The following is a 21,491-nucleotide window of genomic DNA, read 5'->3' on the forward strand; positions in this document are numbered from 1 at the left end:
ACATGGGAGACAATTTGGTGAATGCTTGCTCACTGAGAAAAGAATTAGTACTGCCGGAGTCAACCAATATGTGAATGTTCAGCCCTTGAAGCGTGCCTAGCAGCTGCAACATTTTGGGCCCTGCCTTCCCTGAAATAGCATCTACAGAGATAGCCATACAGAGATGCAATTTAGATTGAGTGTCGTTGTGGGAAGAATTACCAGCATAGTCTTCCAGGTTAAATAATTCCCACACTTCTTCCATCGCGTGCAATTGCACAGTGGTGGCACAGCGATGATCACGACTCAACATTTTAGCACACTTGTCACAAAGACCCTTGGCTGGACGATAAGCCTTCAGAACAATCAGCTTCTCGACAGGTGATTGCCCCGAGCCAGAACTGGTCTTGTCGTCAGTAGATTTACTGAACTTGTTAGTTGATGGAGGAGGTGGAAGTGGTTGAGGGCCTTTTGGTGACTGCCTGGTCCAGAAACCACTGTCAGGACGAAGATAATCACGCTTCTTGGTCTGCTCGGCCATCTCATCCTGCAAAAGTGCCAAGGAACAAGCAGTATCCAAGGAAGATGGACGTTGAACAGCAATAACAGACTTGATGTCATCTTTCAGACCATCTACAAAGCGAGTGGTAAAGCACAAAGCGTCGGGTGGAGAGTCATAAGCAGTGAGTTGATCAACCAAACCCGGAAAATGCTCTACATACTCAGCCACAGTACTAGTCTGTCTAATGTGGAAAAGCTGATGCAACAACAACTCATGCTGATCATGGTCGAAGCGATCATGAACAGCTTTACAAAATTCAGGCCACTCAATGTGTTTAAGTCGTTTTTCAACAGACTGGATCCAGCGACCAGCTGAATCCGTGCAATGGTAAGCGGCCAAACCCACCCACTCCGAAGGATCGACATGGTACATCTCAAGGTAGTGCTCCACCCGTGAAATCCACAACCGAGAATTCTCCCCATCAAACACTACTACAAAATAGGCCTTTCTTCCAGGCCATTTGTCCCGGTTACCTTTGGGCCCGGGACAAAAGGTGGCTTTTATCCCGGGTCCAACGGCTAGCCGGGCCAACGCGGGGGACAGAGGCTTTTTGTCCCGGGTGGAGCCACCAACCCGGACAAAAGGCCCCCCTTTTGTCCCGGTTGGTGGCTCCACCCGGGATAAAAAGGCCCAACCCTTTTATCCCGGGTGGTAACACCAACCGGGACAAAAGGGTCACCCTTTTGTCCCGGTTGGTGTTACCACCCGGGACAAAAGACCCCTTTTGTCCCGGTTGGTGTTACCAACCCGGACAAAAGGCCCCTCCATGTGATAGTTCAAAAGGAAGTTATTCTATACTGAGTCACATGTACTACTTAGGTGAGTTGGTAAGGAAACCATGCGCTAGGCAAGAGGTCTTGGGATCAAATCCCGTGGTGTGCAAAAAATTTTTTAACGGCAGGCACCTTTTGTCCCGGTTCTGCCACCCGGGACAAAAGCCTCGAGGCTTTTGTCCCGGAAGCCTTGTCCCGGTTCCAAAACCGGGACAAAAGGCAGTTTGGAACCGGGACAAAAGGCTTATTTTGTAGTAGTGAAAGTAAGGGAAATTTAACTTGGGCAATTTACCAGTGGATGAGTTGTGCGCCTCATGACCACGAGACCGAGCTAAGGAGGACTCATAAGTAGACCCATGAAACTTAGAACATGGAGGTGGTGGTGGTGGAGGGGGATGTAAATTGAGCATACCCTTGACCGGGGGATGAAGTACGGTCGTGACGGACCCGTATCCATCCTCCCGGTGAGTGTTGTCGTGGCGGTGCCCACGGGGCCAGTCGGCTGGTACTCCGGCAGGTGGGACGCCGTGTAACGTCCTGAAAAATCCACCAAATTAAATCACACGTTAAAATATTTATTTTAAAAATAATTTTTTGTCGTTGAGCTCAAAACCTCCTAAAACTTGAACCCTAACTCCCGAAAATCTTTTCTCTATCCCGAACACCCGATTTCCAACATCTGATTCCATTCGTCGTGTCCATCTTTTCTTTGTCACCGACCGTACCTCACTCCCTCTCTTTTTCCTCACCGACGTCCCATCCCGTGCACGCGCGACCGCCGACCACGATTATCGCCGGCCGCACGCGCCGCTGCCTCCCCTGGCCCACGCACCCGGCCGCGCACGCCTCCCTTGGCCCGCGCACCCCGCCATCACCGTCGGCGCGCACTCACTCCACCTCTCCCTCTTCTTTTTTTTCTTTTTTCCCATTTTACTTCCCTTTTCCCCTTTTCTATTTTTCTTTCTCTCTTTTTCTCTCTCTCTCTCTCTCTCTTCCCTTTCCTTTTCTTTTTCTCCATTCTCTTTTCTTCTTTTCCTTTTTTCTTTTCTCCATTTTCTTTTTTCCTTCCCCCTTCTCCTCTCCCCTTCCTCTGCTCCCGAGCGCCGCCCGACCCGGCTTCCCCCCTCCTGCTCCACTCCCCGCTCCCGCACGCGCGCGCCCGCCTTGCTTCCTGCTCCCGCGCACGCACCCCCGCCCCGACCCTACGCGTGCCCGCTGCCCACGCGCTCACCTCGCCCACGCGCCGAGCGCGCCCGGCCCGGCCACCGCTGAGCGGCCGCCTCCCGCGCGCCCCCGCACGCACTCCCTGGCCGTGCACCGCGCCGCGCCGAGCCACCCCGAGCCGTGCGCACAAGCGCACGCGCTCGCCGCGCCGAGCCGTGCCACGCCACGTCCGCCTGCCCCGCGCCACGCCACGGCCGTCGACCCACGACGCCGCCGTGCCGCACCACCTCGGCTCCTCTGCCCGCGCTCGCCGACGCCGTAGTGCACGCTGAGCCTCCTCGCCGCCTCGACGCGCGCATGCGCCACTCGCCGCTGCCCGCGCGCACACGTCCGCACACCCCCTCCCCTGCTCGGCCATGTGTGCGCCTGCCCGCGCCGCGACACGCACCGCCTCGGCCCCTGCGCGCGCTCGCCGGGCCGCCCGCCACTGACGCCCCGCTCTCGCCGCTCGCGCCTATGCCGCACAGCGCCCGGCCCCTCCCCCACATGGCCGCACGCTGCCGAGCCGTCGCTTCAAGCCGGCCTCGCCGTTAGCGCCGCCGCGTCACGACGCAGATGCCATTAAGGCACCCCGCGCCGCTCGCCGGCCGGCACCGACCCGCCACCGTCGCGACTCGACCCCCCACCGCCTCTCGCGCCCTATAAAGGAACCCCTGCCCCACGACCGCCTCCACCCTGGCTAGCCCCTTCCGAGCTGCAGCAGCACCGCCGCCGCGATCCCGCTCCGCCCACCGCGCCTGCTCTCGTGGCTAGCCTGCTCCGCCGTCTCCCTGCTCAAGCCAAGGGCCGAGGTAGGTGCCCTGGCCCTCCCTCTTCTTTTTCCCCACAACCATTCACCCCGAGCCGCCCCTGTCTGTGCCGCCCATGACCGCCGTTCGCCGCCACGACCATAGCCGCCACGCCCCTTCCTGTAGCCTCCCTTCCGTGAAATTGGAGAGGGGAATCAACCCCCATGGCCCCACCTCTCTTTTCCCCATGACCCCGGCCGCCCTCGAGCCCTCAGGCCGCCGGCCCAGGGCCGCCGCCGCCGTGCGCCGCCCTCCCCTGTTCCTCAGCGCGAGGGAGGAAGGAGACAGGGCATTTTTGCCCATAACCCCCTCCCCTTTCCTCTATTCTATAAAGAACCCCTCCACCGTTGACCCTTTTACAAATTAAACCTTCTCTTTTATTATTTTTTTCAAATAACTCCCACACCATATAAACACATTTATAAATAAAACCCTACTCTTTTCCAAAATGATCCAAATATTTCTCGGAATTCTAATCAGGCCCTTTTTCCAATTACAAACAAGTCCCTGGACCTTTGTTTAGGCCCTAAACACCCGTTAACTTATCATTTCATGCGCCAAAACAACTCCGATCGATCCGAAACTTTGCCACGCCTTTTCTAATATAGTTTTGGACCGTGCCATTAATAAACCACCCAAAAATATCACTCCTATCTCCATATCTTAATTATTTTCGAATCAAGCTTAACGATAAAGCTTTTATTTCTTTTTCTTGATTGTGTGTTTGTTTGTATGCGTTGTAGACCACGGAGTGAACGAAGGAGATCCCATTGATGAGCAGTACTGCGAGCCCGTGAACGAGGACCAGTTCCGCGACCCCGAGCCCAAAGGACAGTGCTTCGACCAGGACCTCCCCGAAGGCTTCGAAGACAGCATGTTCAATCCCATCCTTTGATGCATGCTTTTGTCCTAGTTTTTATAAACACAACCTATGGCCTGTTTTACGAAATTGCATATGTTTTGCTTGCATGAAAACACGGTTGGATAGCCACCCCTTGATTGTTATAACCATTCCTTGACCACCTAGATTAATGTCTGATTTTGTTTGGACGTTAATCGTTGCTAGATCGCTTAGGACCTTATACACATTTCAACTTGTTTTATAAAGAAAATATGTGTGTGTGTGTGTGTGGGACGGGATAAAAGTGGATTTTCGAAAGATGAGTCTAGACGGGATGGATGGCATTTCTGTGTGATTTGCCGTTGGTGTGCTTGTGCCTGTGTGGCAGAGCAAAGAAGGGAGATATCCATCTTGTCGCCACTAAGGACCGAGTTGATGTTACATCTCACCTAACTCCACTCTCGTGCAAACCACTCGACCGTTGTATGGGCAACGGCTTAGCATAAACCCCACTAGTTAGTCTGATAGCCATCAGGAGAGCTGAGAGCAACGGGTGACCAAGGAGAAGGGATATGTTATGTGTGACTTATGCCCTGGTTAAACCTCAGAGATAGGTCATTGGCCCCTTGGTAGATCCCGTGATGGCTAGTCAGGTCTAGCTAAGGTGCGTAATGGCTTTGTTGGGATCTGCACCGACACTAAGGTGATCGAGTTGTGGTACCCCACTTGTGGGTAAAGTTGCACACCTCTGCAGAGTTAAGAATCTATTCGAATAGCCGTGCCCACGGTACTGGGCGAGTTACGGTGTAGTCTCACAACTAGTGTTTCATCTGGGAATGGAAGGGTTGGCGTGAGTTGTTTTGGAAATGTGTCCGACAGTTGTGCCATGTGCTACGGCAGATGAGGAGTCCGGTAGCAGCTTAAAACTTGGATCCTGTGTGGATCAACCCCTTGTGTTACTCGGTACAAGAAAACTAGTTTTGGAAAATGCTTTCTTTCAAATGAACCCCTGCATAAAATATTGCTTTCCGCAAATCAAACCCTAACCTTATCCTTGATTTACCCTGTGTATTATATTCTGTTTATACCCCCTCCGTGGGTGTGGTTGGACTTGCTGAGTACGTTTGTACTCACCCCATTCTTTATTTTTACAAAAGAAGATCCGGACTTTGTACCTGACGACGTTGAGTAGGGGTACCGTCCTGCACCCAGGCTTGCCTGTGGATTAGTGTCACCCACAGGAGTTACCGCATGGCGCAAGACTCTGATGACTTTATATTTAATATCGTCGCGTGTATGTGGATTGTAATCCTCGCGATAGTGGCGCTTCTATGCTCACTACCGCGTAGAGTTGTACGGTAATGAACCATCTGATGTAATAAATGTGTCATCAGCCTTCTGGGACTGATGTTTGTAACATATTTAAGTCTTCTCTTATGAGGGGATGCTTCACGCCGGCAGCCGAAGGAGAGGACGCGACGATGCCGTGAGCGGTCGCCGGGTTCTCCAGTGCGGAACGATCGAAGTGCTTGTTCAACTTCTTGAGTTCCAGCTTGATGTCTTCCATGGATCCGTCGACCTCGGGACGCCAATCCTGCATCTCGCCAACAGCTTTCTCCAGGCCGACGATGCGCGCCCCTTGCGCCGCCTTCAGATCAGAGAGTTGCTGCTCCCAAATCTCGTCCCTGTCGGAGAGACGCTTGATCCAGGAGGTGTCGTTCTCATCGAAGCGCTTGGAGAGCTCGTCGGAGAAGCGCTTGGATATCTCGTCGAGGAGGACCTTGTGCGCTGGATCCATGGCACCTTGTCGACGTTGGAGGCGGGTAAAATGTTCGTGAGGTGGAAGGTGATCCAGACTGGGATTCACACCACAAATCGACTCAGCGAGGAAAGGAATTACGAGATTCCGAGAAGAGCAATTTGCCTATCTATCGGAAGAGCTCAACCGGATCCGGTGCCGAATCAACCGATGGGATATGAGAATCGACAGTAGGAGACCCCAAAATCGATGAATCTGATACCAGATTGTTAGATACCAGAGGTAGCGGAAGTAGATTCAGAGGAAGGAAGGCAAGAGCAGAGGAAGACAAGAAGAATTTTGCGACGACGCTGTGAGGACAGTTTCTTAGGTGGAGATAGTTTGTTACAATAATATTCTTGATGTCTCTCTCCCTGCTCACCCTCTCCTTTATACGCTCAACTCACGTGAACCAACGCCGCTCAGGCCCATTCATTGTTGATGAAGCGGTGGTTGGGCTGAGCAGCCCGTTTACTCCTGCGCGGCCCATTTGACGACGATGCCGGCTGCTCCTCAGGGTTGCTAACAAATCACTCTCAGAACCAGGCGATGGCTCTCTCGACAAGAACCGAGGCAAGTCTCTTACCCCATTTCTGCTGCTGGTCTGCTCATCCTTATCCAGTGCGATCGGGCAAGAAGCACGGCCACTCCTCAGATGGCCGGCCAACGGTGGTGACCAGCCATCATCCCCTCTTCTCCCACCTATCCCTTGCCAAGCCGACGTGCTCCTGGTCTGGCATCAGGTGCGACGCCGCTGGCCACGTCGCTGAGACCAGCCTACCCGGCGCTGGCCTCAATGGCATGCTCGGCGCGCTGAGCTTTGCTGCGTTCTCGGTGCTCACCAAGCTCAACCTCGCCGACAACATCACCGGTGCCATCCCGGCGAACGCCACCGGCCTGACGTACCTTGACCTGTCAGGGAACAGCTTGTCCGGTGAGATACAAAACACCCTCCCGGCGACGGTGCGAGGGACGAGGTTGTCACTGGCCACGGGCCGACTGGGCCGCGCGGTTACTGTAGCGCATGACTACTGTATTCCTTTATTCCCAGACTGGAAACGGAAAGGGAGTTGGACTGACTTAAATAGCCGGTCCCTGGGAAGCTAATAACTTCGGTTCGAACCTTTTGCGCGAAGCGAGGACGAAAGCGAAAGAGAGTTATTTAGCAGGTGTGGTCTACTCAACGTGTAGAGTAGATTTTAGCCGTTATCCTGGGCCGGGTCGTTACAGGGGTATCAGAGCCATACTCTCGCGGTTCACGCCACGTACGGGCAGAAGTGCGCGTACATGAGCACGTCGGCACGTGGAAACACAGATGCCAACAGCATGTGGACGGACACACATGGGCTGCTGGCAGTGAACCCACGGACGTGGCACATGGGATCGTAGCACTAGACGTATGAGACGTGGCCCAAGAGAGGGGATCCTACTCCCTTGTCCCGTATGGGTAAGTTGGTTCGACGAGGACGTCGAACCCTAACATGGGGAGATTGTCACGGCCCACGGGCCGACTGGGCCGCGCGACGTGCTCATGCCAAGGTGGCTCTGCAACATGCAGGAGATGCGCGGTTTTGACGTGTCAAACAACAAGCTCACCGGGGTAATCCATCCGGACTTGTTCACAAATTGGGCAGAGATCACATCGTTCCATGCACAGACCAATTCTCTGACTGGAAGCATCCCTCCGGAGATCAGCAACGCCACTAAGCTGCAATCCTTGCTTCTCTACAACAAACAGGTTATACGTCCAAATCCCAGTGGATGGAGGCAGACTGACAAACCTGTGATGTCTGTGTTTCGCATGGAATTCCCTGAGTGGGCCAATTCCCAATTCAGTTGTTGGGAACATGGCAAGGCTTGTATGTGAAGATGGTAGAAAGCGTGTTGCCCCTTGGGGGTCACGCCTGCATGTTATATAGGCCAAGAACAACCCTTGGCGAGGTTTACAAGTCACGTTTGTTAAGATTTCGGGTTGCAATCTATTTACAAATATATCTACAGTTTCTATCTATAGTTATCTCAAGATCCATAACCAACAATAGACAAATACAATCTTGTTTGTTACATATCTATATTTCCAAACCTCCCCTTCAATCACAACTTCCCAAGTTGAGATTGTTCTTGAATAGTTCAAGTTTCCCAACTGTCACGACCCTTGCCCGGACGGTCCGCCGCTGCTCTGCCTCGGCGTGCAGCGCACGCATCACGGCATGCCACGTGTCAGACATCGCCGCCGGCCATCCTCGTTCCGTGCACCACGCACGTCCTTATCCTCGACCAAGCCCCCGACCTTCCTCTGCGCTGCTCTGTTCCCTGCCGCGTTCCCCTTCTCCTCCTCTTCTTCCTCACGCACGAGCCGAGCAGAGCCGCCCCCGTCGGCGCCCCCTGGGCCGCTCCGGCCCCACGTCGCTGCGCCACCTCGCGCCTGCGGCCGCCGTCGCCGCGCGCGCCCGCGGTCAAGGCACGGCCTTGCCTTGACCCGGCCTGGGTGGGGCGCCTGCCCGTGGGGCCCACCTATCGGCCTTTGGGCTGGCCGGCTGTGGATGGACCTAGCATTTTGCTAGGGTTTTGTAATGTTTTATATGTCTGTAAATTTGCAAAATACGTAGAAATTTGTGTATAGCTCCGAAAAATATGAAACTTATTTTGTTGGGTTCGTATCACTAAGATATACTTAGGAAAAATATTATTTTCCATGTTACATTGCTATAGATTTACCTATAGTTTTATCTTACAAAAGTGAGTTTAATGCTTATTTATTTGTATATTGCTTTGAAAATGTCAAACCAAATTTTGCTAGACTCCGTCTGAAGTGTAGTTTCCAGTGGTTCAACTTGCTCATATGTTTCCCTACTGTTTGTTTAGCTTTTAGTGTGTTTTTGTATGCTCTATCTGAAAATGGTTTAATGTAGAACTTTTGGTTGGAAAGTGACAAAATGGTGAAACTAGTTTTTTTAGCTTTGTATTCATGCCTAGTATCTATGATAATTTTCTTGGATTTGTTTAGTTAAGTTTGCATGCCTTTTCTGATTTATCTTGTTTTGATTAGCTAAATTTTAATTTATTTATGGTTAATTGTAGGAAAATGCTTTTGCTGCAAAACCAATCTTCATGAGTTCTTTGTAATGTTCTCTGCTTGCTCAATTTGTTCCATGATTTATGCTTCCAGTATAGGCTCATTTCTTAATTCTTGCATCGCATTCATGCATTATAGTGACCGAACCGTCGGAGGTCGAACCCGTGGAGCCCGCCGAGTCCGTTGAGCCTGAACTCGGAGTCCAGTTCACGGTCGAGCCCGAAGTTAACCAAGACAAACAGCTAAGCATAATTCCTTGCTCCTATTTAATCTGAGATTAGTTATCTCACCGGGTAATGTGGGGTTATATATTATGTATGTATTGCATTCTTGTACCTATCTGCGTGCATTATCCGTCCTTGAATTGTTATCCTTATTCTTGACACTAGTTAGTCAGCTAATTACTTAACTTGACTAGATGCTTAGTCCTGCTTAGAATACTTTATCGCTTGCTAAGAAGGAATGTCTTGGAGTATCACACTTACCGATAATCCTTGCTTGCACTGGTTCGTTGGGGGTAATGTTGGAGTGGTAGTATCGAGATTCGAGTGGAATGGTAGGGCCTAGAGAATGATGTCACATGGGCATAATCCACTTGGATCGTTTAAGGACCATCCATGGATGCCATCGACTTTGAGCACCTTTCCGTGCTACCACATATCCAAATAATGTTACTAATGAGCCAATTACCTTCTTTGACTTGATTGTTGAGGCTCGGTCCCAGATGCGTGGACAAGGGACTATGCAGAGAGGCTTAGGGGTATCCCCGGTGGACCTAGATTACTCTCCGCGCAAGTTGGGCGTACCCTCAACAATTGAGCCTCGTTGGGAACGGTTGACACGAGTACCCCCTTATCCAACTTGACCGGTTGGGTGAGCTGCATGGTCCTTGTGTCGTGTGGGTTAAGTAGTACACCCTTGCAAGGTTTTAATCAATTCGAATTGCTGCGCTCTCGGTATGAGCAAGCTCTTGGTTCGTCGAATTCCTCGTAGAGAGTTTTGGTATCGTCGGTTTTGGTTCATATCACATCTATGATCATTTATATTTCATACCATGCTTTTAACCAACTAAAATTATCTGGGGTGGGCAACATTAATTAATTTTGCTAGGTGATAGTCTAGAGAACTCATGCTTATGCAATAATTAGTTAACCCTAAAGCCTCATTTGTTGAGCCTGTGCATGATCCTTGTTTAATTATTCGCGTAAGTCTTGTGAGTACCTTTGTACTCAGGTTGCTTTCTAAACCTAGTTGCAGGTGAGCCGGAAGTGGTGTTCGGCCACTTTTACCCCGCTGATCCAAATACGGGGGAGGAGTAGGTCGTTGTGGCTGTGATGGTGTCCTTGAGCAAGACATCATTATCTTAGTATGTTTCTATCGTAATCGAGCTCCGTGAGAGCATGTAAATATAATAAATTCTAAATTTCTATTTAATATGGCTTTCGTGAGCCCAAGGCTTGTAATGGAAGTAGTTTGAACCCTCCTATATTGAACCTATGTTGAACTTTTGTAATAAAAAAAACTACTCTTTGTGGTTCTGTGGTGATGTATCTGATTGTAAACGGTATGTGCATATACTAGATCCTGGGCGTATGTTGGAGTACATACCGGGACTATCTGATTTGCGATCATTTTAGATGAATTGTGTTGATTAAGTGTCTCTAAGATGTGGATTAACATGTGGCGTGTTGAGAGACGGACACGTGTTAACTCTCATCTTAAGAGATTAATCAATAATTTTCACCTAAGCCAAGTGCAAATTGGGCGGTTCTCACACCAACCGGCAGAGGTTTGTTAAATCCATCGGCCACTTGATCTCCAGTTTATACATACTGAGTAGACAATAGATTTTGTGCTACCTTTTCTCTAACTAAGTGATAGTCAACTTCAATATGCTTAGTCCTCGCATGGAACACTGGATTGGCTGAAAGATCCGTGGCACCAATATTATCACACCATAACCGAGCAACCTTTGGAGAGGGAATTCCCAATTCATCAAGTAATTTTTGTACCCACATAATTTCAGCAGTTGCATTTGCAACCGATTTATATTCAGTTTCTGTAGATGACCGGGAGACAATTTTCTGTTTTCAAGCACTCCAAGATATCATATTAGACCCTAGAAACACTGCAAAACCTCTAGTAGACTTTCTATCATCCGAGCATCCAGCCCAATCTGCATCAGAGAATGCGAGAATGCACTAACACCCACAGATAGAGATTTTTGAATTTGGAGTCCAGTGCCAAGAGTAAACCGCAGATACCTTAAAATTCTCTTTACTGCCGCCCAATGAAGAGTAGTAGGTGAATGCAAATACTGACATACCTTGTTTAGCGAGAAAGAAATGTCTAGACGAGTAAGAGTGAGGTACTATAACTAGGGGTGGTAAAGGGCCCAATATTTTGAACTAGAAAATTTAAGGGCCGGGATCTAATCTTATACAATTTTGAGCTAAAAAATGTAAGGGTCTTGTTGGGCTGTGAAGAGGCCACTAGGGCTATGGCCCATTACCACCCCTAACTGTAATGCTCCAACTATGCTCCTGTACCTTCTAGTATCTTCTGGTCCAAATACTTCTCCCTCATATGCCGACAATTTTGTTGGGGGACACCACCTTCGGATCTCTACCGAAGACTGACGGACTCGGCGCTCGGACAATAGGAAGAGCCGTTGGCGTTCGTGTCTTCGCTTGCACAGCGAAGAGGCCATCGACAACCATGTCTTTGCTTGTACAGCGAAGAGCCAACGATGCGTTCGCACTGACAGTGAAAGATGAGGGCGCAAAGATGTCTTCGGAAGCATCATGAAGACATCGTGAGACGGCACCCAGGAGGAGCCAAAGCGAAGCTGCCTAAGTGGCTTCGGCATACGCGACGAAGACTAGGCTCACAGGTGATGACGTCCGAGAGGCAGTCCCACAAGTTTGAGTGTGTGTCTAGCTGTAACCCACAACATGGTTTAAAAATACAGCCCTGTCCTAGGAATATCCTAAGAATCTAGCCGTTGAGGGGTGTTACGGTGTAAATTAAGGTAGTCAGCGGGCGATCCGACGCCTATAAATACCCATGTAATGAGCATTGATGGAACATATTGAATAGGGAGAGAAAGCTCCGAACGGATTGTCCGAACTTTTCATATTCACTCGTGAGTTGATCGCTTCGCATCGTGCGCACTTCCTTACTATTGTAGTGTTCGTCCCTCCCGGAGACACTCTCCACCAACAAATTTCTCAGATGTTGACATTGGTGTGTTAACTGGCTTGCATTGCAACATACCAACTCGCTTCAATAGATCAGTAGTGTATTTCTCTTGTGTGAGTAGAATCCCTTTGGGAATCTTCTTAACTTCAATGCCTAGAAAATAGTTCAAGTCACCCACATCTTTCAAAGCAAATTATCTCCCAGATCCTTCAGAAGTGCTTGAGTTGCTGCATGAGACGAACTTGCCACAATAATATCATCAATATATATCAACAAAAATATTGTGACCGAGCCCTTATGATAATAGAATAATGAAATATCAGCCTTTGATGGTCGAAAACCAAGATCAGTAAGTCTCTTACTTAGCCAAGCATCGGCACGAAAGGGAGCTCGGGCGGCATGGCCATCAGGGCATCAGGGGAGGGAGCTCCAACCGGCCATGAGCCTCGACCGCGCCGCCTACGGGAGCTCACCCCGCCAAGCTTGAGCCCCGGTCGCTGCCCAGGGGAGCGCACCCCCACCGGCCCCGAGCAACGGTCGTCTCTACCCAGGGGAGGGAGGACGCGGCGGCCGCGGCGACGGCTGCAGGCGAGGGAGGGCGCAGCGGCCGCGGCGGGCAAGGGAGGATGCGGCGGCCAACCGGTCGCGGCATGCGAGGGAGGATGCGGCAGGGGCGACTCGGGGCGAGGGAGGATGCGGCGGCTGCGGCTCAAGGCAAGGGAGCGCCTGAAAGCATCTAGGCCTCTAATTTGTGTTTTGATAATTAATGACAACATTTATGGACTAATGATTTTTTGAGAGAATTTGTATAATAAGGTTGGTCCATGAATGTGTGCATGAGTTGATGCCATGAAAGAAATTGGAGATGATATGGGTGGTTTCGCTCAAGGCAAAGGTATATGTTAGGGCTTCTCTATTTTGCCGGTCATAAGGTGATTAGAGGATGATATATGACCGGATTAATAGGATACATAGCCGTACTATCAAGAGGGGTCGTTGTGCCCGTTCTTGACTATTCTATAGTGCCATTTTTCTCAAACATAACTTGCATGCATGTGGGCTAACAACACCATGTGAAAATGGGGACTAAGTTTGAAAAAGTGTGAACTGAATGCTAGGGCAGACAGTCCGGCCCAGAGGGCGGACGATCTGCCCCTCCTTGAAAGAACCTGGACAGAAACTTTAGGTTTCTGTGTTGCGCGGAGGAAAATAACGGCGGACGTTCCGGCCCAGCTGGGCGGACGGTTCGGCCCTGACTTCTCGGTCTTGGACAGAACGGTTGTGGTTCTGTGTTGTGTGGCAAAACATAAGGGCGGACGGTCCGGCCCCCTAGGGCGGACGGTCCGCCCCTCTAACTTGGTTTTGGACAGAAACGGAGCAGCTCGGGCAGTGTGCTCAAAGTGTAGGGCGGATGGTCCGCCCGAGGGGTGCGGACAGTGTCGGTGTCCCGACCTGGGGGCCTGGATCCCAACTGGTAAATGTTGCGTGTTTCCTCGTCCCAGATGATGATGCAAGAGGCAATCACAGTAACGCACGGTTTATCCTGGTTCCGGCCGCAGGGCCGTACGTCCAGCAAAGGGTGTGTGCGAGGGCACTGTATTATCTTGCACCCGGAGTGCCTGTAGTAGGGGATACAAGCGAGGCGAGAGAGGGAGGGAAGCTCCCAAGTCTCTGCTAGGAGTGGAGTCGGTTGAGATGAGTGCTCAGTAGTCACTGAACGTCCTCTTGGAAAAGAGAGAACCAAAGAAGGTTTTGCCAGAGTCCAGCGTTCCCCCCCCCCTCGGCTAAGGGGAGCCCGCCTCCTCCTTTTATAGTCACAAGGAGGGGCGGCGTGCATGAGTGGGGCATGAAAGTCGTCGTTTTCCCCTGAATTGCGGGGTATAGTGGTCGAACACTGTAGGAAGTACACTGTGGGAAGGCGGCGCGCGGCGCAGTCGTCCTGGATGTTGTCCTTGGCCCTGCGAAGATCGCGCCGGTCGTCCTGCAGTGTCCCTTCAGGCGGCGTAGTGGTGGTGTGCAGTGGGCCCTGCGAACTAGGGTCCTGGACACTCCAGCGGTAGTGGTGGCGCGACGGCCCCGGACCCCCTGGTCGGAGTGTGGGCGTGCACACTAGAAGGTCCGGGGGACACATGGAAGTCCTGGACCCCTGAAGGGGAAGGTCCAGGACTCCGTCCATCTTGTACTGGGCGCCCCTCCCGGAAGGACACGTGACGTTACCGGACCCCTTCCCCAGCGGGAGGTGAGTCCGGATGGTCGGAGTCGGCAGAACAGTAACGGGAGCAGTGCCGAGCCTGTCTTGTCCCGCGTTGCAGGTCCCAAGGCACTCTACAGCATCCGGGATGGTAGAATGGTGACCGGTGTCAGCGGATGGGACCCCGGTCATATCTACTGTGGGAGTGACAGCCTGACGCCGCCCGTCCTTTGAGCCGTGGCGGAGTGGCTGGCTTTTAATGCCTTCGTACGGAGAGCGGTTGGATGGCGGGGTTGTTTGTCCCTTGTGCCGTGGGCGGCCTTGAGCGAGGCGGAGATGAGCCACCTGCTCGAGGGTAGATCAGCTACCCTCGAGCGAGGCGGAGATTGCCCAGCGGACCCGAGAGGGACCCTCGAGCAAGGCGGAGGTCGTTCCGCGGGTTCGAGGGGAAAGTGAATGGGCCGCACGCTGGCTTCTTTGAGTCCTTTCCTTTCTTCCGAATGGGAAGCAGGCCGTGGGCCTTTGTGGGCCCAGTTGTTTTGACAGGTGTTTTGCGTTTTTAGGGCGATCTTAGTACCCCGATTAGGGTATCCCTAATCGTGGCACCCAACAGTAGCCCCCGAGGCTTTGGTCGAGTTAGTGGATTCGGCCAAAGGGTGATTCGGCGATTTCCCCTTTGATGTGATCGGTCAATGCCGCGCACCGCCAGACGCGCCAGAGCGCCAGCCCGGCGGATGTGACAACTCACCGGTCGGGGTAGTACGCCCGTGGGAGGAGTGCTTCGAGGCGCGCGCCTCTTTGTTTGTTTGTTTGAAGGACAAGACATGTCCGCGTGCTGAGGGGGGGCCAGGGTGACGACGGTGCCTGCTGCTCGGCAGCTGGCGCTCCCGTCATGCTGTCCCGCTCGCAGGGTCTGGGCCCTGCCTTCCCTGGTTGCTTTGCGGCGCGCCGTTCGAGGCGGTCGGCCTGAGCCGATGCTGTATCGCTAAGTGTCCAGGGGCTCAGCTCCACTTTATTTTGTCCGGTCGTGTCTCGGCGTGGTGACCGAGGACATCCTTTGCTCGTGGAGTGCCGCATCGTCACAGGTGACACAAGCCTCCGCTCTTCGCCAAGCTTTAGGCTTTGTGCCCGGCGCAGCTATAAATAGGGGTCGTGGGGTTCCCTTTCCTCTCCAACCTCCCAACTCTTTCTTTCAGCATCGCCTAAATCTTGCAATGTTTCCTTTGCCTTTTTGTGACCGGCCCCCAGATGGGGTGGCCTGGCTTTTTAGGCTTTTGGTGCTAGAAGAATGCTTGCGAGCAGTAGGGGAAGACCGGAGTGGGCGTGCGCTCCATCCATCAGGTTCAGTGGGATCAGCAGAAGAGCATTGGGCCCGGGGGGTCCTGCTTCTGCGATGTCCCCTAGCCTAAAGGGGGATGGAGATGCCTGACCATGGCGTTAGTGCCAGGTTGGGCGGCTGTTCTTTGCATCGTCCCCCCAGGCGACGAGGTTGCCCTCGGGGAGACGGTGCGGAGGGCGCTGTCCGCCAGCTCGACCCCCCGCATGGTCTTCGGTGGAGGAGACGCCAGAAGAAGGCTTGCGAGGAAAGCATCCCGCTGGACCCGTGTGGTCTGGGGGCTGCTCCTCGCATCCCTAGCAGCCTCGCTGTTGCGTCAGCTAGAGGCTCGGTGCCATTCTTCGTCGCTTGTTCCTCCCCAAGACAGGAAAAATTGCCACGTAGGTGGCAACGTGTTTGTATCTTTCGATGGCTTCGCGCCGGTGACCCTTTGTAACCTTTATTTGCTTTGAGCAATAAAGTTCCCTTTCTCCTCTGCGGGGAGGATCATCGAGGGTATAGGGGTGTACAGAGTCACGACCCTTGAATATGTGTGAAGTCACCTTCGCGGGGGCGCGTCAGCGCACCCGCGGGTGTAGCCCCCGAGGCCTTGGAGGAGAGTTTGTGCTCGTCCAAGGGCTATAAACGCTGTCCCCCTGTGTAGCTTTACTGGGGCGGCTGCCCAGCATCTTTTTTCAGCCGGCCTCGGCATTCTCAGTGCTGGTACAGTGGCCCGGCGCTTAGCTTAACCATCAGGAGAGCGCTCGTTAACAGCGGAGGGTTTGGTTTAAACACGTGGAGTCTTCACGATTGACGGTCGTCGACTTATTCGAGGGTGTGGTTTGAACCGTGGTGTGCGAGGAGCCCCCGAGCCCCGGCCCGTGTAAAGGCGTTCAGGGCAACTCTCGACTTCGATTACGACCCTCGTCGCCCTTCCGCAGGGAGGAGGAGTGAAGCGCACCATGCTACCCATGCCCGGGCCGCGAGCTATGGCTGCTTCAGTGAGCTATTAGCGGGTTGTTCAAGCGGACGTCCGTGCCCCGTTCGATAGGGGTCGGCTCGTGGTCCATAGACACGTCTCGTAAAGCGCTCGCAAGGGTTCGCTAGGCGGGGCTCGAACCCATTCGGTAGGGTTCGAGGGCTCGATGCTCTCCCTCGATGGGATCCCCCTTCTAGGCACCCTCGACCGGCCTTGAACACTGCGTAGGATGTCTCGAACTTCGCGTTCGAGGGTAGCTTGTACGGCACATCCCTGCAGTTCCTGACTCTGACGATCTTGGGCGCCTATCGAACCCCCTGAAGGGCCAGGCTTCGAACCCCTGATCAGTAAGGCCTCGGAATACGATTCCTTTGAGGGTAAAGGGCCCCTGAAGGAATATTCCATCTTGATTTGAAAACGACACAGAGTCGCGAGTCACGTGCGCGCGGGTCTTCCGCCGGTTGTGGGCGACGTGGCCTGATTTGTGCGGTGCGGTGCGGGCGCGCCTTTTCAGGCGACAGCCTCGGGCAGACGAAGCGGCGTGGGCGGCGGCTGACGGATGGGATAGCGCAACAGTCGCGCCGCGCCCGCCGGTTACCGTGCCGCAGTTATTGCTGCGTGCGCGCGCGTGGGACTCCGCGGTCGTGGGGCCCAGCTGTCAGTGATAGCGAAATCTACCGCATTCAATGCGGTAGATTTGGGCCGTGGTTGCGGCTGCGCCCATTATGGTGAATAAAAATGAAGAGAAAGGGGGGGTTTGGGTTCACCTGGCCATTTGCCTCTATCCTGCTTTGCCTTCTCCGCCTCCGTCGCTTCCTGAACCCGTAGCCAAGAGCGAGAAGGAGGAGGAAGAAGGAGAAAGAGAGAAAGAGAGAGAGAGAGAGACTTAGCCGTTTCGGTGCCTCCTTTCCCGCATCCTCCCTCGACTCGCGGAGATGTCGGACATCCAGGAGCCTCTGCCATGGGGGAAATCCTCCGCCACCGTGGCGGTTCTGGAGCAGCTGGTCGCCGACCGGCTGCTGCCGCGGAACCCCGACTCGGGAGCGCCGGCGTGGATTTCCCCGCACCCAGACGAGACCGAGCCGAAGCCCCCGCAAGGCTACGTCGTAAGCTTCGTGCGCCTCCATGAGCGAGGCTTCGGCGTCCCCGTCAGTACGTTCATGAGGGCCTTGTGCGAGTACTACGGAGTGGAGCTGTACAATTTCAGCCCCAACTCCATCTCGCAGGCGGCGGTCTTCGTCGCCGTCTGCGAGGGGTACCTCGGCATCGAAGCCCACTAGGACCTCTGGATCCATCTGTTCCGCGGCGAACTCTTCGTCGAGAACGCGCGGAACCAGCCGAGGCGGTTCGCGCGCGCCGGTGGCCTGACGCTCCACGTCCGCCCGACCCGGAAGAACTTTTATATCTCGAGCAAGATGACGACAAACAACTCCGAGTGGAGCCGAGGGTGGTTCTACCTTCGGAACCACAAGGGTGCGCTCCCGGCGTTCACTAACAAAGTTCTCCGAGAGCGACCGCCGAAGTGGGACTGGGGGGTGTCGCCCCCAGCGCAACAAGCCAGGCTCGAGGGCCTCACCGACGCGCTGACGCGTTTGGCGAGGAAGGGGCTGACGGCAGCGGCCGTTATCGCGAACTTCCACCGGTAGAGGGTTCTCCCTCTCGCAGAAAGGGCCCTGCCGATTTTTGAGCTCACCCCCGGGAGCAAGGTGGAAGGCTCGAGGACGTCAAGCAAGCTCCTCTCCCATACCAACGCCGCCCGGAGGGCGAAGTACGCGGTGGCGGAGTTTCCCCAAAATCCCGAGGATCTTTGGAGGATCAAGATGCGCCCCGAGATGGGGTATATTTCCCTGGTAAGTTTTGGCTTCGAACTCGTCGTGTGTCGTGTAGTTCCCTTTTCCTGACCCCACCTCGGGCGTGTTTTACAGGGGTTGAGGTGCGGCATCTCGAGGCCCCCGGTCCCGGAACAGCGCCTGATCAATCGCCTCCACGCGGAGAAGATGAAGAGGCAGAAGGACGCGGCGGAGGCGAAGGTCGAGAGGAAAAGGAAGAGGAAGGCGAGGCACGAAAAGGCATGCAAGCTCGCTCGCGCAGAGGGGAAACCGCAGCCCGCCACTCCCGAGTCCTCGGATGAGGACGAGGAGGAGGCCTCGGGTGCCGAGGACCACGCTTTGAGGAGCGACGGGCAAGGTGCGGGCGCGAGCCCCCCACCGTTCTACCTGTGGGACAAAGGAGAGGGAGCGCCCGTGGCGCCAGAGGAGCCGAGGGCCATGGCGGGGTCATCGGCGAATCCCTCCCTCGAGGGCGCGGCGCGGGAGTAATCCCCGCCGGCAGCCGGCAAGGAGACGCCCGCGCCCCAGGTGCTGATCCATGGCGACGAGGCTACGGCGGGAGAGGAGTCGTCCGTGCTGACAGCCTCGAGCCACCGGGCTGACACGAGGGGGGCGCCCTCGGGGCAGTCTTCGAGGGACAGCACGATGCCTCGGGCTCGAAGAAGCGCCGCGAGGAAGCGGAGCATGAGTGCTCGATCTAGGTAAGTATTTTGGATTTCGTTTTTGTCACGTGTTTGGTGGATTTCTCGATCCTGTTGTCCTCAACTCGCGTCTCTTGATTTCTAGCCCCGGGGCCATCCCCAAAGATGCAGTGCAGCTTGCCCCGGCCAAGGCTCTCAAGACCGGGGCACGCAGCACGCCGCACACGGCGCCGCAGCCCCTGCCTGCCGTGGATCTCGAGGCAGCGGCCGCGAGACTACGGGACGCCATGGCTCGAGGGGCCCAGGCGGCGCAGCAAGCTCGGGCACAGGAGGAGGGCGATGTCGTGCAGAGCGACGCCGGCCAGAGCGGTGCCGAAGCGGTTGCTCAGGCTGCCGATGCCGAGGAGGCCAGTCAGGGCGGCGTGGACGGCACCACCCTGGCAACCGCAGAAGTCAAAGCCGGTCGGGGTGACGCGGCAAGCGCCGCCCGACCGGATACGGAGGGAGAAACTGGCGGGGGCGCGCAGGAGCACCCTGCCGGCCAAGCGGAGGAGGACACCCTCGTCCCCGAGCCCTCGAGGGCCGAGGGCGAGGGCGTCGTAGAGGAGGAGACAGCGCAAGAGGCGCCGATGGTAGAAGGAGCCCCGTCCCGGGGCCCACGGAGGTCCGGGACGAGGGTACTGTCACGGTAGTGCCCGTGCCAACGGCGCAGGGGGGCGCGACGGCGGTGGTGGAGCTGCCGGACAGCCGTGAGGAGTACGGGGACTCAATGGACATCGACCCCGCTGCTGCGGCAAGCGCCGCCGCGCACATCGCCGAGTTCGCATCGGCCGGCGCGGGCATGCTCGAGGTGGGGGCATCTGAGGGGGGCCATCTCGGGGCGATCGTCCCGTCCGGGGTCCCCTCGGAGTTCCTCCGCAAAGAGCAAGAGGAGGAGGAAGCCTGGAATAAGCAGATGGGCATGGGTCGGGAGATCTTGCATGCCCTCAACCGCGCCTTCCAGCTCCACCAGGATGCGGATTACCAGGTCAGCCAGGTAAATACTCCCCCCCCCCCCCCCGAAAATTGCTCAGATTCAGTTTTTGCTTTTACGCGCCTTCACCCAGGTCCTGCCCTTTTGCAGCAGCTAAGGGAAATCTCGTGCGAAAAGAGCGCCGAGATGACCCAGTTATACTCCCAGATGAGCCAGCTCGGGCAACACAACGTCGAGCTGGTGCTCAAGAATATCGACGCCAACACAAAAATGGCCGATCTGGGGGTGCGTCAGCGGGCGCTGGAGGAGGAATTGGCGCGGGTTGCTGATGAGCGGGACGCCCAGAGGGCGGCAGCGGAGCAGAAGGCCCGGGAGGCCGAGGCGCAAGCCTCCGAGCTGCAACGCCTTCAGACAGCGCTTGAGGAGAGAGCTCGCGAGGCTGAGGTGCAGAGCGCTGAGCTGCAGCGCCTCAGCACAACGCTCAAGCGGCAGAAGGCCGAGCTCCTCCATAAAGAGGTGGCCGTGGTTGCGCTCACCGGGACCCTCCGGGAATAGGGCGAGGACCTCGAGAAGAAGGAGGTGGCCCTCCAGAACATGGGGGCTACCCTTAGAGAGAGGGAAGCCTCCTTGTCCTCGCTCGAAGAGGCCGCCCGAGCCCAGAGGGAGGAGACGCGAAGGAACATCACGGGTGAGTACCTTCGAGTTTTTCGTTGATTTGTTTCTTTTCGTAGTTGACGTTGATTTCCTTTGCTCAGAGCTAAATCGGAAGGTTGCGGACGAGACCGCGGCGAAGGAAGCGGTCCACACCATGCTCTCGGCGGCACAGATGGAGTTTGCTGAGCTGGAGCAGACCGCCGTGAGCGTGTGTCAAGAGCTCGAGGGGGAGGGTGCCGTCTCGTGCAGTTCGGTGATCAGCCGCCTACGCGCGCTAGGCGGCCGGATTGCCGAACACGCCAAGAGCACCTTCCATCTCGGTGTCCTGCGGGCTCTCGCCGTGGCCTCGACGCATTCCCTCATGGATCTCCAGAGGGTGTCGTCGGGGTACGTCGTTCCCGATGATGCGGATGCGGACGCCACGTCGGCCATCATGGACGAAGCCGATGCAGTCGCGGAGGAGTTCGCCATGGTCCTCGCCAGCAAGCTTGAAGCAGACATCCCTCCTATCGCCGTATTCGACGCCCCTGAGGGCCCGCAAGGGGGGGATGATAGCCTGTAGGAAAACTGGGCCTCGGAGCCCATGTAAATAGATTAGTGTTTACATCATAGTCACGCTTTGTAATCGCATCCTATGAATATAAGAGATTTTATTTCGTTGAATTGA

The 21,491-nt window shown here is 54.9% G+C and overlaps 1 protein-coding gene across 1 annotated transcript; it reads left to right on the forward strand.

Moving 5' to 3' along the window:
* Positions 1–6,514: 6,514 nt before the first annotated feature.
* Positions 6,515–7,072, forward strand: LOC120713316 (probable inactive receptor kinase At5g16590). Its single transcript, XM_039999302.1, has 2 exons — positions 6,515–6,899; positions 7,017–7,072. Exons 1-2 carry the CDS (start codon positions 6,515–6,517, stop codon positions 7,070–7,072), a joined length of 441 nt encoding a protein of 146 aa, XP_039855236.1.
* Positions 7,073–21,491: the final 14,419 nt, after the last annotated feature.

This window comes from Panicum virgatum, chromosome 6K, assembly GCF_016808335.1.
Source record: "Panicum virgatum strain AP13 chromosome 6K, P.virgatum_v5, whole genome shotgun sequence".
Classification (NCBI taxonomy): domain Eukaryota; kingdom Viridiplantae; phylum Streptophyta; class Magnoliopsida; order Poales; family Poaceae; genus Panicum; species Panicum virgatum.